Here is a 14902-nt window from a genome sequence, read left to right as displayed (position 1 = left end):
ATTTTTAACTAATGTCTACATTGCCAGCAGCATTTGAAACATCTCTTACTATCATCTTTCAGAATTTCTTTATGTTCATTTTCATCCACTGTTTCATCAACATTGGACTTGGGATACAATGTACTTTTGATTGTTCCCATGTCACCAGCAATTCTAAAATGTATCATACACATCGTAAAAAAATTAACTCCACACGACAATATGATGCATTATCATTTGATCACTTACTTCGCTATTTTCTCATCACAAGTTAAAACAGGCATTAATGCAAATCCACATAAATAGTTCTTTAAAAACGAATAAAATTCTTCTGGAAAAACTGAGCCTAAAATAGGAAATTAAAAGTAAAAAGCGCAAAAATGATTCAAATTAGCTATCAACACCTTTTGGGTGATGATGCAAAATATCGAAAATGTGATAGAGGTGCTTAAGGCATTATGTTCCTAAATTACAAATTCAAATCATACATTTTGAGGTTCTGGCATTGTATTTATAGATAACATACATATCTTGTTAAAAAAATATACAGTACATACCTCTATACTTGCTCATATAGTCTTTTGCAGATAGTCTTTTCTTTGGATCAAGTTGGATCATATGTTTAATCATGTCCTTTAGAAAAAGTTTTTAAGATTACCAAACAAGCTTAGTAAAACAACAATCAAAAGTTATGAACTAAATGTCTGACAAACACGGTAGTCACGTCACAAACGTTTATAAGCCCTTTCTGATTACACTACATCTACCTTAATGTTATCATCAAGCTTGGAGAGCTTAGGTTCAGGATTGAAATCTGCTGTGCGATATGCAAGAAGTTGCGATAAATCAAAAAGTCCAGTACCATCACAAAATAATTCAGCGATCACGCAACTATTACAAAAATAGAACAGCGTAGTTATTAACAATTTTTTAACAACTTTGACAACAGGTAACAGTTTAAAAACTTGACATTTTACCTAAACTCATTTTAAATATATAATTTTGGTTATTTTTATATTACACAATTTAAACTTTTCAACGTTCGCAGCAGACTTAGGAGTTAAGATTTTAGGTTATTTGGTTAACTCCAAACTCTTAAGCTGTGCTAATTGTTGCTGATGTCAACATTATTTTATTTTATTTTTTTCATTATTTGATATTTTGGCACTTTTATCTTTTGTGGAATATTTCATAATTACAGCTTGCTAAAATATGCAACTAGCGCATTCTAAATGCTGCTTAGCATACTCATGCATGTACAAAAGTTGCAAAAATGGGTAGAGCTAAATGTTCAAGCTATCCAAGGTACAAGTTAACCAAATTTTTTTATAAGAAAGTACAAAGAAAAGTTCAGAAGAACTAACAAAATGATTTAAGATAAAAAAAAGTTTAAGTTTTTTGGTGTGTAAGTTAAATGGAGTTATCTGTACTATTAACATACTTCCCAGTACTTCTGGCATATGTTACAAAGAGATTTAAATACAATTTTCATGCTTAGTTCCTTTTTAAAGTTGTATTGCATTACCACAAATTTTGATCATTTTTATAAAAAGGATTAAATTTACCCCACTGAGAAGATATCCATAGTCTCAGTAAGATCAAACTGATGGGCAGCTGGAAAACCTTGCATTGGTAGAATTGGACTAGAACCATCAGATTTATCAGTATTACTAATGTTTAGAGAGTCTTGGTTTCTTGAGCTTGCATCAACAAATCTTTCAGGAGCTAAGTAACAAGTTCTTCGTCTTGATGTATCAAAAAAATAATTAAATTCTGCAGGGTTGTCAACAGGTAAAAACACAGGTTTGAAACTAGCAAGGTCGGTTAAAAGCATCCATCCCCAACTGGTTACCATAACATTTTCTGTTTTTATATCTCCGTGGCAAAGCTATGAAATAAAACAAAACTTAACATCGCACCTTTCATGGTTGATGGATTTATTTACCTATTTCTATAATTTCAACTTTAGCTTTGTAAGTTTTTGCATGAAATCAATTAAAACATCTTTTCACAGACATTAAATTAAATCCAAATTTTGTTATAAACTATAGCTACTGTTACTTTTGCTTCCATATTTTTACTTCTTAAAAAGATGATTTTTACAAATGGGTGATAAGCTTTATGTTGAGGAAGTTGTTGTTTGGAAATAATAACAAAAATATTTTTGTACTTGTTTTGTACTGATAAGAAAAATTAGAGTTAGGAAAACATCAGATGGAGATCAATATATTACAGATAAATTAAATCACTTACTTTTACACCATGCATTTGCTCCAAGGCGCAGAGTAGTTGAAAAACAATCCATTTCTTCTCCACAGTATTTAGGAACGGACGGGTGCTATTAAGAAAGATTTTTATATCACATTAGATATCGATCTATTTACATTAGATAACACATTGGTACAAATACACAGTATATGTCAACCCACAGAAGGACCTTAATGTATTACATTACACAAGATTTTTTATAATTGCTTTGGGTCAAAACTGTTAAGCAACAGGTTTGGATAATAATTTGCAAAATCAAAAATCAAGCAACATAATGAAAAAAGCAATTTACAAAACAGTTCTTTAAGGATATGGTAACCCCTTCTCACACTCACTCAGTAAATTTAAAATATCTCAAATTTATGATAAAATTATTTTTTAAAAAATATATGTTCTAAAGATAAATAAATTTCCTATAAGATGATGTATTTCATTTGATTTCCAGGAAAGGAAGAGATATTTGAACTGAAATATACATCCTTGACTTCACACTTTGATAACTAGTAAAGAAATTTTTCAAAGCATATGATCAAATTGCATTTTAAACATTTTATGGAATAAGATTTTTTTAGAACAATTTTTCAGAAAAAATTGGATAAATGGGTTACCGTATCCTTAAAGGAATAAAACATCTTTTAATCCAAATACTATGTTAAGCAAGTTCTTGGTAACTTTGAGGCTGAAATCAAAATTTTACACTTAGTAACAGAGGCTGAGAAAAAAAATGAAACATAAATTAAAACTTTAAAGTTGCATTAACCAAGTTATATAGAAGGTAAAGTTATATAAAACATGTTACATTATCATACCTGATACGATCATACAAGTTGTCATGAACGTACTGTCGGATCATTAGCCCTGCTCGATCTGTCAGCAGACTCTTGTGGAAAGGTAGCACATTTGGAAAGCCAGACACATATTTGGTTATTTTAGTTAATTCTTCTTGATATGAAGATAGCGGAAGAGATGGATCATGTATAACGAATACTTTAATAACGACATATCCCTCTCTAAACGGATAAGCATAACATCTGCAGTGCGTTAGAATATTATACAATCTACACTAGGCATACTAAATAACGATATAATTTAAGCAAGTCCAGAAAATTGTTGAGTCTTTTAAACCAAACACCAATGAGGTGAAAAAGCTTTTAAACTGAAAGTTTAAACCGTTCATAAAAAGTATGTTAACGAATGTTGTATGTTTTTTAAACAAAATCAGTATTAACTGTGTCCATACGTCATGACCTCAGTCTATATTTTCCCATATAGACCAGCTAAGCAGTTAAAAAACCAATAATAAAAAATTAATACTATCATTTAAAGGGCTGATAAATTACTCTACATAGGCAAGTCTTAAAAAAATTGATTAAATTGATCCCTGCTGCATATTAGTAACTTCAACATGATTCAGTCCAGTGTTTTTCGAACATATTATAACTTTTCATAGGCTTGTTCAAATTGAATGAAACTTGGCACAATTATAGTACGTCACAAAAGGAATTAAATGGAGCCAATAAATTGTTGCTCATGTTAGCACTTTTTCTATGACAGCATTAAATCTTAAAATTTGTTCCAAATATTACCATCTGCTTAAAATTTAATTACTTTAGTTCTAGAACGAATTCTTACATTCTCTTCGCAGCTTCTGAAAAACAAATAAAAGTTTTTACATAGTTCACATAAGAAATTGCAAGAAATCCGGTTTTTCCGATTTCCAAGTAAAATCCAAAATATCTAGGAGATTAATCATGTGTTTAAAACATACAGAAGGATTCTACTTGATGAAACAAAGTTGTGTTGTAAGTTTCAAGTTCTAAGCAAAATCCTAACAAGAGTTATTATATTTTCCCGATTATAAGGATTTTATAGAAATTTTTAGGTGTAGTTCCAAGTAATAGCCAATATCAAAGCCTCTGAGATGTATGGCACCTAACAATTTAGCATACAGGTGTCTAATAGATAAATATTGAAACTCAGTAAGTATTATAGCAATGCAACATAGCATAAATTAATTATTAAAAATAAACCATTAACCCCCCTTGGACTGAATAGGGTTAAAAAAGGGAACTTTTGTAAAAAAATTTTGCAAATAAACTTTTAGAAGTAAATTTTCGATAGGCATAGGTGTTAATTATGCTCACAGAGGTCTTGAAATAATGTCAATGAGAAAATAAAAATTCACGATTTAGCATTTTTACAATTTTCGATGGGCCTAAATTTTACAATTAAGGTCAAAATAGCCAAATTGTGAGTTTTCTTTTATGAAACTTCCTTTTTTTAAGTATTGTTTTCTCAAAAATGTATGTCAAAGTTAGTACAGACAATAGCTTTACATTTCGTTTTCAGATTTTCTCTCTTTTTTCAATGTGCAAGCATTACAATGGTTAATTATTTTTTTTCAATCATGAAAAAGTGAAGTATATATATTTTTTTTGCATTGAAAGCTTTTATTCTCCTGGTCTAAATTTTAAGATAGCAGGCTAATATAGGTAAGGCAGAATAATAATAATTCTTTAGTTTTTAGGAGCATAAAATACTTCCTTTGTTGACTAGCAGAGTCTTGTCAATTGAGGTAAAAGGTAGGTTGTATGAGGCCTGTGTAAGAAGTGTTATGTTGTACGGTAGTGAGACATGGGCAGTGAAGCAGGAAGATCTTGACCGTTTAGAAAGGAATGATATGAGAATGGTTAGGTGGATGTGTAACGCCGACAGAAAGAGTTCAGATGAGCTAAGAAGTAGGCTAAGTATCCATAGAATTAAAGATGTTAACCAGATAAAAAGATTGAATTGGCTGGGGCACTTGGAAAGAATGGAGGAGGATAATTTGGTAAGAAAGTGTAGAGACTTAATAGTTCCTGGGGCAAAACCCAGAGGCAGATCGAGAAAGACTTGGCAGGAGGTTATAAGGACAGACTTGATACAGGGGAAGTTGAGTTTAGATCTAATACGGTCTAGATCAGATTGGAAGAGGGTCATAATATACCCCGTCCAACCCATGCTAGCATGGAAAACGGACGTTAAGCCAAGAATGATGATAAAATACATTATGATAAGAAAAATCCTTCGATTGTTTACTACCTGTGATAAGATAAATGGCTAACAACCTTTTACTCATCTTTTTATTAATTTTTTTTCCATTATTATCTTGCTCTTAGACAGGCAAAAATAAGGAATTAAATTTTTTCTTGTAACATCATGTTTTGAGAACATTCTTGAACATATTTTCCAATTAAAATTTTGTTTTCTTTGATCTGTGAGGGAGTTTCTGCTCTCCCCTTATTTTTTTTATATGGCCCCAATGTCTATATTCCTTCTTCTTAATTATCTTCTTATTCATTATTTTGATTTTTCTGGAAGAGATTGAGTTGTTTCATATAGTTCTTTAGCCTTCAGGCTTTTTTGTTTACCTTGCATTTACTTTTTAAAGCTGCCCAGGTTCTACTCAAGACGAGTGTTAGAGTTTCCTTGTTTTCTTTAAGAAAAACTTTTCCACAATCATTATAATGTAATTTAAAATAAGAAAAGTAACAGGAGTGTTCGTTTTTCTCAGTTAGTGCACTTTCTCCGTTAAGATTTATTGCTGAAATAATAATAGCAATGTTGGTAAAGGAAGAAAATTCTTGAACATTATACATTATTTTATTTTTTTCCCAACCCAATTCTCTACTAACATCATTGCAGAAAAAACATACAAGACATACAAGAAGTTTTTTTTGTACGTTGCCACCGACAAACTTACAATAAATAAAAAACATGTGTACAAATAGCCAGCCAAAAAAGGATTTGTCAAACCCTTGCATAATGTAAATATGTAACAACAACATACTTGTGTCTTGCTCGCACTACTTTTAAGAATCTTGTACTTCCCAAGCTAAAACGAGGTAAAAAAGTGAACAATTAATAACAATTTCAATAAAAAAAATAAGTAACAGTATGTATAATATGATCTTTACCAATATAACTTACCTAGCATCAAATCTATACTCTGGCAGTTCTGTGAAGTAATTTTCAGCATTAAGGATTTGTGCAGGAGCAATACCTGTCAGTTGATTACCCATGGTAACAGGAGCAATATGTTTAAATTATCATAAACAGAATCCAATATAACATGCTTCAAAACTATTTCACCCTGTGCACCATTTATCCAGGATATTTATACATTTTTCTAAATTGTAACAAAATTTTATAAATCAATCGCAGTTATTTATTTTTATAATGTGGCAATTTACAGGGAATTAGATAACAAACTATAATTATCAATAGCTATTTAGTGATAATTAGATGAAGATCTAATTATCACTAAATAGCTATCGATAAATCACTAAATAGAAATTGATTAGCGATAAGGCTATATAGCGATAATCAATGCAAAGATATATTTATCGCTAACTTGACATTGTTTTCTCTGCTGATATCGATAATAGGGCAATATGACTGACGCATAAATTTTATAGCTAATTATGCAGAAAGCAAGTAAGACAACAGTTTTTGAATGTTTGTCAATTAAATAACTTGCAAAACAGCAAAAACAGTTTGTGAATATAATTTATTTGATCGCCGTAAAAAATAAAATACTTATTTAGTTAGTCTCTTTAAATTTCTTTTTTGTTCTGCAAATTACAGAATGCTGTAAACATGCAGTGCTGTCCAGACTCCTTTCATTTTAGGAGCTGTTGCTTTAGAATAATTTTAGTTGTGATTGTTTGATTTGCCAAACTTTTAGTCAGAAAAATTATTTATACTAAAATATATATAATAAACTTAGCCACGAAAATACAGCTTAATGCAAATTTATACAGCCAAATTAGGGGGTGTTTTGGTAGCCTAGTGATAGATCCTTCTCTTCCAGTACTGGAGGTCTTTGGTTCAAACCCTAGCTGAGTCATGCCAGAGACTAAATGTGTGAATCTATCCTTTCTCCTTAGTGTTCAGCATTAGAATAGGATTGATATCTTATGCTGTTGTCTAGTTGAGTGCAGCCCTCTGAATTTACTGCGGCATTCAGCTTTTGCTGTCAAGGAGCCGTAGATTCTAAATTTACGGCGGCAAAATATCCATGCGCGCACGAAAAGTTTTAACTTTCGTGTTAATGTTTCTTTTCGTAGAAACCATTCCTGATCTTTATTTAATCTTTCAAATGTATGTACTGCTGCTCTATTTTTAGATTGAGCATAGCGAAAGATGAAAATTGATTTCGTAAAGTTAGGCGCAATTTACACTTGATAGTTTCATATTATAGTGAATGAATGCGCGTTTTAAAATTAAAATCCTATAAAAAGTTAGTTATATGGAAAATAGATATGGTGTTCCTCCACAATGGCTGAAGTAACTTACAATTGCTGTCGAGAATAGAATTATGATGGCTTTTTTTTGCTGCTGAATGCAGCGTAAATTAGAAATACAACAGCTTTTTTTGCCGCCATGCTTTTCTTTATTCCTAATTCAACAGGCTGTAAGTGATTGCTGTGTATCCAAGACCTTGTAAGTTAAATGGAACCTTTACATGCACTAGGATTCTCTTTATTGGTCCAGTCCTTTTTTTATTCCATCATTTTCAAAATCTCAAGTTATTAAGAATCTGGCATAATTTATTGGCCACCATATCATTATATGAATAGTAAAATGCAGAATTCAATTTTTCCGAGAAATTTTGATGACATCATATGCCAAAAACGTGCTTTTCCTGCGCTTTTTTTCAAGCGGTTTTTTGCGTCATTGAACAACTACAATTTTTGCAACAAAGGGTTAAGCGCGTTTAAAGTGGTCTATTTACAGGATAACCGTGTCGTAAGTTTATATAAATCGCTAAAATGTCGAAAACGCGGATTCTAGTAAATCTAAAGCTATTTTTGAAATAGACTACGTCATATCTTCGCGGGAGGTAAATATTTCAATTTGATACAGAGTATTCGAAAGACACTTCATGCCAAGACTTGCTTTTATGCTACTTTCAGCAAAATTAAAGACCCTTTAATGGCGCGGAAAACCAGTTGAAAAAAACTGCTGGTAAAGCGCGTTTATGGCATATCACGTCATCAAAATTTTTCACAAAAGCAGAGTTCTGCGTTTTACTATTCATATTTTGATATGGTGGCCAATAAATTATGCCACAATCTTTATAACTTGAGTTATTGAAAATGACCCTGAAATAAAAAAGGAGCTAGTCCTTAAGTAGCACGAGTATAGCAAAATAGAAACTGAAAAGGCTATCTTGGGTGAGAAATTTTAGTAATAATAATAATATGGGCGAGTGAATGTTACCATAGTCCTGGGTTAACTCAAGCCATGTGAGGGAAATTGGGGAGATGGCACACTGTGTGGGTTGATGGATGTTGCAGTGAGTTGTCTGGTAGAGCGTGGACCCTAATTAAGTCTGCTTAGCTCAAAATAAGAATTAAATGCTCTACAACTCCTAAGCCATGGTCCCTCCTGGAAATGATGGGCAGGGTATATCCCTCCATATTTGTTTGGCTAGTCATGTAAAATATGCACATCCACCCACCCAGCAAGTGCTTCTAAAGTTGAGTAATTTTTCCACAGTTAATACATTTTTGCCACAATACAAGAAGGGGTATTGATAGATTTTTTGCATTTCTTCAGTAAAATAGTTGGGAAACTACCTGGACAAAGTTCAGCATTGTTGGAGAGTTTGTCAATTAAGTTGATGATATTCTCTTCAGATTGATGAAATCGATTCTAATGTTCTCCATAGGTATTAGTTCACTGAATACTGTTTGGTATTGGTGGGATAAAATCTCAGTTATGTCTCCGGTCAGGTTTGTTAATTTTTGTTGAAGAGTGGACCAATTTTCATTTTTTTGATAGTTTTTAGCATAAGAATAAAAATAATTTGTTTATTCTTTAATAGCTTGTAAAGCCTTGTCTTATTTGTGATGCTTACTATAATTGTGATTTTTCTCAATTTCCAAAAGCTGACAGTATTCACCTTCTTGTAAGGTCTCTACGATATCTTAGATGTTTGTTTAGGCCAACAGTTTTCCTTGTTGATTTACTTGGAACTGGTAATAGCGATACGTAAAATGTTCATAATATTTCATTAACATGAGGGAGATGAAAGAATTGTTTCACCTTAAAGGGAGTAAATACTTTGACAAAACTATGGTGTGATATACTGAGTAGTGTTGCAATAACCTTTGTTTAAATAATCTGTGTTAGCTATAATTCACAACAAAATTAAATCAAAACATTGAGCATTATTTTCTTTTTAGTATTGGCCCCTGTTGATGGAGTTCCACTGGATCACAGTGTAATCTTCCAATGTCAGGAAAAGGCACATTTTGAATATTGAAATTTTTTTACAAAGTGAGTCTATATAAATAATACAAATATGGTAAAACACTCAATATATAGTTCTGCATTTTTATGGCTGTTCAGCCAGGTTTCTTCCATAAACAATTGCTTTTTTGTTTGTATTGTATCCTTGAGATACAGGACTTTTGCAGGCCTTTTTATGGCTTGCACTTTTTTTGCCATTTTTATGAAATGTGCTATCTTTGCCAGATAATGTCAACATTTCTCTCCTAAACGATCTAGTTCAGCAGATACAAGAAAATTGATTGATTGGTTTCTATTCTTTTTCAAATAAAAATGATTTATAGATTAAAAGTGAAAGTTAACGGTATTTTACTGCACTGACATGAGGCATAGACTTAACAATTGGAAATTTATGAATTTTACTTTGAGGTTGTCAAATTTCAACCTTTTTTTCATATCTACACAATAGCACAATAGAAAAATTACTCAAACTACTATTCAGTCCCTGAGTATAAGTTTGAGGGTATACAATTAAATTTTGTCATGCACATCTTGTGAACAAGAAGTCCACAAATCATGTTTTAAAAAAAAGCTTGAAGAATTAAACATGACTACAGATGGTGTAATGTAAAAATCGACATTTACAAAATTCCTGGTTTTCACTATCTTTGTGGAAAATGTGAATCAGATATTGTCACTAATATCAGTGTACCGTCTACCACCACTGTAACTATCACTGGAACCCAAAAATTAAACTCTTGAATCTGAGAACAATAAAACACTTTCTAATGAGAGCCCAGAACATTGCCAAGCCCAAATCAATCTTAATCCTGAAATAATAGTTCAAGAAAATCAGCAAACTTCATGAAATGAAGAGTGGAACAGGAAAAGCTTAATAATATATGCTTACAAGAAAGTGTTATGAATTTGGAGGAAAACGCTTATCCAAAAGATGACCAAGAAGTACGCTAAATCCAAATTTGTAAATTCTACAACAACTAAGATCCTTTCCAGTTTCTACTCTATATTTTTCAAACATTTAAAAACAAATGTGCCTTTCAAAGTTACCAACAGATATAAGAAATCAACTCCTGACAGATACCATTCCAACTTATGTTGCAGAAGAAGAAAAATTTAATTTAAATTCTACAACTAAGATCCTTTCCAGTTTCTACTCTATATTTTTCAAACATTTAAAAACAAATGTGCCTTTCGAAGTTACCAACAGATATAAGAAATCAACTCCTGACAGGTACCGTTCCAACTTATGTTGCCGAAGAAGAAAAATTAACAAATTTTTACTACATGTGACATCTCCCACACGTTATGCAAAACTCAATAATGAAAAAATCAAGATTGAGGTAAAATTGCAAGCCTCATGTGTATTGAGAAAAAAATACTGTGAAGATAAAGCGACTAATGCAATAAAAATCAATCCAAAATATCTTTTCAGCTACAAACTCCTTATAGCACAAGCATTAAGTGAGCAAAATTCTTCTGTTTTTTTTTTCATTCCACTAAAGCCATACAAGACCTCTTTTGCCAAAACCCTCAACATTTTTTGGAGAAAGTGTCTTGATGATGGAGATATACCATAGCCTCTAAAAACTTCATTAATTACTCATGTTTTCAAAGGTGAAATGAAAACAGTAGCATCAAATTACCGTCCTATAGCTTTGACCTCTCATGTGATAAAAATATTTGAGAAAGTTATTCACAATGATCTTGCAACCTTTCGTGAGAGAAATGATTGTTTTAACCCAAACCAACATGGATTTCGGGCTGGTAGTTTGTGTGAGCCAATTGCTTGACCATTTTGAATTTGTCTTAACAATATTGGAATGCAGATGTAATTTATCTGGACATTGACAAAGCTTTTGACAAAGTTGATTTTGACATTGTGCTTACAGTACAGTTCAGATGTAAGCGTACGCGTACGCTCAAGTTTCACACCTTTTTCTCGGAGGCGGTAGTTGTTTGTCTTTTGTTCTTATTAATTATCTTGCAAGTCTTGTAAGTCATTAACTTGCGCGTAATAAACAAAAGATTATCGAAGAAAAAATAGCTTATTATAATTGCGCGTAACTATTGTTAAATAGTGTTAACATAACTATTCCCAATAGCATATTGCAAAGGTTATCAACTCTATCAATGTGACACGAAGAGCCATTGTTTAATATTTTTATTAAACAAAAGTTTTGCGTGGAAACTAAATAAACTAGCGAGAAGGCATTGTTGGTTGCGCGGGTTAAATAAAGCTTTTAAGCGATAGAAATTATTATATTTTAACAAAGATTGAAACTTTAATTTTGATAGAAAAGCTTTTTTAGATCGTGTTTTAGAAGTTTAAGTTTTCTTAGAACAAAAAACGGCGATAGAAATGTTTCTTAGATCGCCTTTTCAAAATTTAAGAACGAAAAGCGGCGATAGAAATGTTTCTTTAGATCGCATTTCAAAAGTTTAAAAACGAAAAACGGCGATAGAAATGTTTTTTTAGATCGCATTTTAAAAGTTTAAAAACGAAAAACGGCGATAGAAATGTTTTTTAAGATCGCATTTTAAAAGTTTAAAAACGAAAAACGGCGATAGAAATGTTTTTAGATCGCTTTTAAGAGATAGAGCTGTTGCGCACTAGAAAAAACAAAGACAATGTTTTTAACAATACAATGTAGCGTGATACTATAAAACGTCAAAAGTTATATTTTTAGATTTTTTCTTTCTTTGGTATTAAAATTTAATTTGTTTTCGAAATCTTATCGCGAAGGGAAAAGCCCCGAACGTAGGGTTTTTCCGTTTGCGTTGCTAAACGTTGCTTTTTATAAAAAGAACTTTTAAAAGTTTCGCATGTTAAAAAATATGTTTCGACGATAAAGAAATATTACTCAACGTTTTAAAAGTAGCATTAGTTTTTTTTTAAATATTTAGATCATTGGATTTGTTGTTTTTTAAAAGAGCTTGTGTTTTTTAAATAAATCGAGATTAAAATTGCGTTAGTATAATTAGTTTCGTTGTTAAAAAAAATAAAAATTCAATGGCCTTCGTGTTTAATTTATTCTCGCGCAAAGTATTGTTTTTAAACAATGTTTCTTGCTATGCTTTTGTTTTTAACACGAAGCAATTATTTTTGCGCAATTTGAAAGGAACTCGCTATCCTATTGTTTTTTTTAATGAAAGCAATTATTTTTGCAAGTTGAGCGTACGTGTACGCTTACATCTGGACTGTACTGTAATAAGATAAAAAGCCTCTCTCATAAACTGTTCCAGTGGTTAAAAAGCTTCTTGATCACTCACACTCAATCAGTAGCAGTCGACGTCAAGAAATTGATGTTCTCTCTGGTGTACTTTAAGAAAGTGTCTTGGGACCACTGATATTTCTGATCCTTATTAGTGATATTGATGAAGATATCAAACACAATAACTCAAAATGTTTTGCTGAGGACAGTAAAGTCAGCCGAGCTGTTGCACATGTCCGGGATGTCTCCAAACTACAGGGAGACCTCAACAGAATATACATGAATGGGCTGAATACTCCAACACGAATTTTAATGACAAGAAATTTGAAGTTCTCAGGTACGGTTATAATGATACCTTGAAACTATGCACAAGATTCCTTAATATGATCAGGATCAATTATCACAGAAAAAAATGAAGTCAGAGATCTTAGCGAACTGATGATAAACGATGCCTCGTTTGAGAATCGTATAAAAAGTGTAATCGATACAGGAAAAAAGTTGTCTTCCTGGATACTACGTACCTTTTGTACAGGATCACAGTGAAGTAATGTTAGCCCTATGGAAAAGCATTGTCTTACTTCAAATTGAATATTGTTCACAGATGTGGTGTCCAATCACTGCTGGCATAATTCAACAGATAGAATTAAACATACATCTCCGACTATTGGGATGCACTCAAAAAATACAATTTATACTCACTTCAAAGAAGTCATGAACGAAACAGAATTATTTATGTTTGGAAAATCATTGAAGGCTTGGTTCCAAACTTTAGTCAAAACAGAATAGAAGTATCTATTAACCTATGCCAGAGTAGGAAATGTTTATTAGCACTTTACAACCTCGTCTTACCTAGCAACCTTCAGAAACTGAGAGCTTCCTTACTACCACTGCATGGTTTAAAATTATTTAATTGTTTACTAAAAGAAGTGAGAAATTGTACAAAATGCGATGTTCCAGTAAAGAAGCTGATGGATAGGTTTCTGTCTGAAATTCTAGATAAAAACCTAACCATAGGGCTAAAAGCATTTATAAGGGCAGATTACATACGGTTTGGCGGTTGGAAAGATGAGACCAGCGTGTGCCACCTTTTGTCGTTCTATGGAGTGGCATACAGGTCAATGAAGACAGTCATCTTAGATGACCATCTTGAAGCATCGCTTCTAAAGCTATCTAAAGTATCAAAAGTAAGTAAGTATATAAACCTTCCCAATAATTTCCTAATTTGCTGTGAGAAGTAAGAGTACCACATGTTGATAAATGACATTATGTGGGCTGAAATTAAACAACAAAACATTGTTTTGCCACGACACTGAGGACAGCATGCTGTATTTTGCAAAACAATAAAAATAAAAAGAGACTAATTAAATAAGTGTTTAATTTTTACAGCGATCAAATAAATTATATTTATAATTTAAAAAGAGTATTAATACAATTTATGAAAACTTTAGGCAAACCGTTTTTGCTGTTTTGCAAGTTATTTAATCAACAAACATTAAACGAATGTTTCTCCTACGTGCTTTTCGCATAAGTAGCTATAAAATGCATGCGTCAGCCATATTGTGCTATTATCCATATCCGGCAGAGAAAGAAATTCAAGCTAGCGATAAATAGCTTAGCATTGTTTCTCGCTATATAGCTTTATCGCTAATTTTATTGTTTTAAGTAATTATCGCTAAATAGCTATTATTAATTATACTAGTCGATAAAACCCGTGGAAAAATCCACTGAGGCAGGATTAAAATGAAAAAGAAACGTTTTTTGAATTTTGACCATCAACAAAAGAAAAAAGTCAGAAGCTTGTTTTCACGTTGCCTCTATTGTGTAGAGCTTAAAACGCTGATCAAGAAAATGTATATGATCATTTGCTTTTGATGAACGGTTAATGAGATATACGTGTTTAAAGATTTTGCTGACGTCAGCAATGGCCCCGTCAAAGCCTAAAAATTTTTTTTGGAAATTTGTATACCTGTTGCCTTTATCTCATAGATCATGAAACGCTGAGCAAGAAAATTATAGGATCATGTATTTTGACAAACGGTTGCAGAGATATTATGGTTTAAAGGTTTTTTTGATGACGTCAGCAACCCGACCATTCCGAAACGGATTCGGGGACCCAGGTTTGGGAAAATTACCCAAATTGGTCC

General features: G+C 31.9%; 1 protein-coding gene across 3 annotated transcripts in view; it reads right to left on the bottom strand.

The window, feature by feature from the left end:
- Positions 1 to 13928, bottom strand: part of LOC130612616 (phosphoinositide 3-kinase regulatory subunit 4-like) — a 31007-nt gene extending 17079 nt beyond the window's left edge. For 2 of the 3 annotated variants that reach the window (XM_057433953.1, XM_057433954.1), the window contains exons 1-11: positions 13806 to 13928; positions 13280 to 13314; positions 6217 to 6415; positions 6077 to 6121; positions 3057 to 3257; positions 2233 to 2317; positions 1545 to 1867; positions 747 to 870; positions 537 to 612; positions 229 to 325; positions 50 to 153 (exon numbers count right to left, since the gene is read on the bottom strand). In XM_057433953.1, the coding sequence (XP_057289936.1) occupies positions 50 to 153; positions 229 to 325; positions 537 to 612; positions 747 to 870; positions 1545 to 1867; positions 2233 to 2317; positions 3057 to 3257; positions 6077 to 6121; positions 6217 to 6308 (1147 nt within the window). In that variant the 5' untranslated portion in view covers positions 6309 to 6415; positions 13280 to 13314; positions 13806 to 13928. Of the gene's footprint in view, positions 1 to 49; positions 154 to 228; positions 326 to 536; positions 613 to 746; positions 871 to 1544; positions 1868 to 2232; positions 2318 to 3056; positions 3258 to 5989; positions 6122 to 6216; positions 6416 to 13279; positions 13315 to 13805 lie in introns of those variants that run through there. The other variant, XM_057433955.1, reaches the window with a different exon arrangement.
- Positions 13929 to 14902: the final 974 nt, after the last annotated feature.

This window comes from Hydractinia symbiolongicarpus, chromosome 10 (genome assembly GCF_029227915.1).
Source record: "Hydractinia symbiolongicarpus strain clone_291-10 chromosome 10, HSymV2.1, whole genome shotgun sequence".
Classification (NCBI taxonomy): Eukaryota; Metazoa; Cnidaria; class Hydrozoa; order Anthoathecata; family Hydractiniidae; genus Hydractinia; species Hydractinia symbiolongicarpus.
The sequence above is the reverse complement of the archived record's forward strand: the minus strand, read 5'-3'. Positions and strand labels throughout refer to the sequence as shown.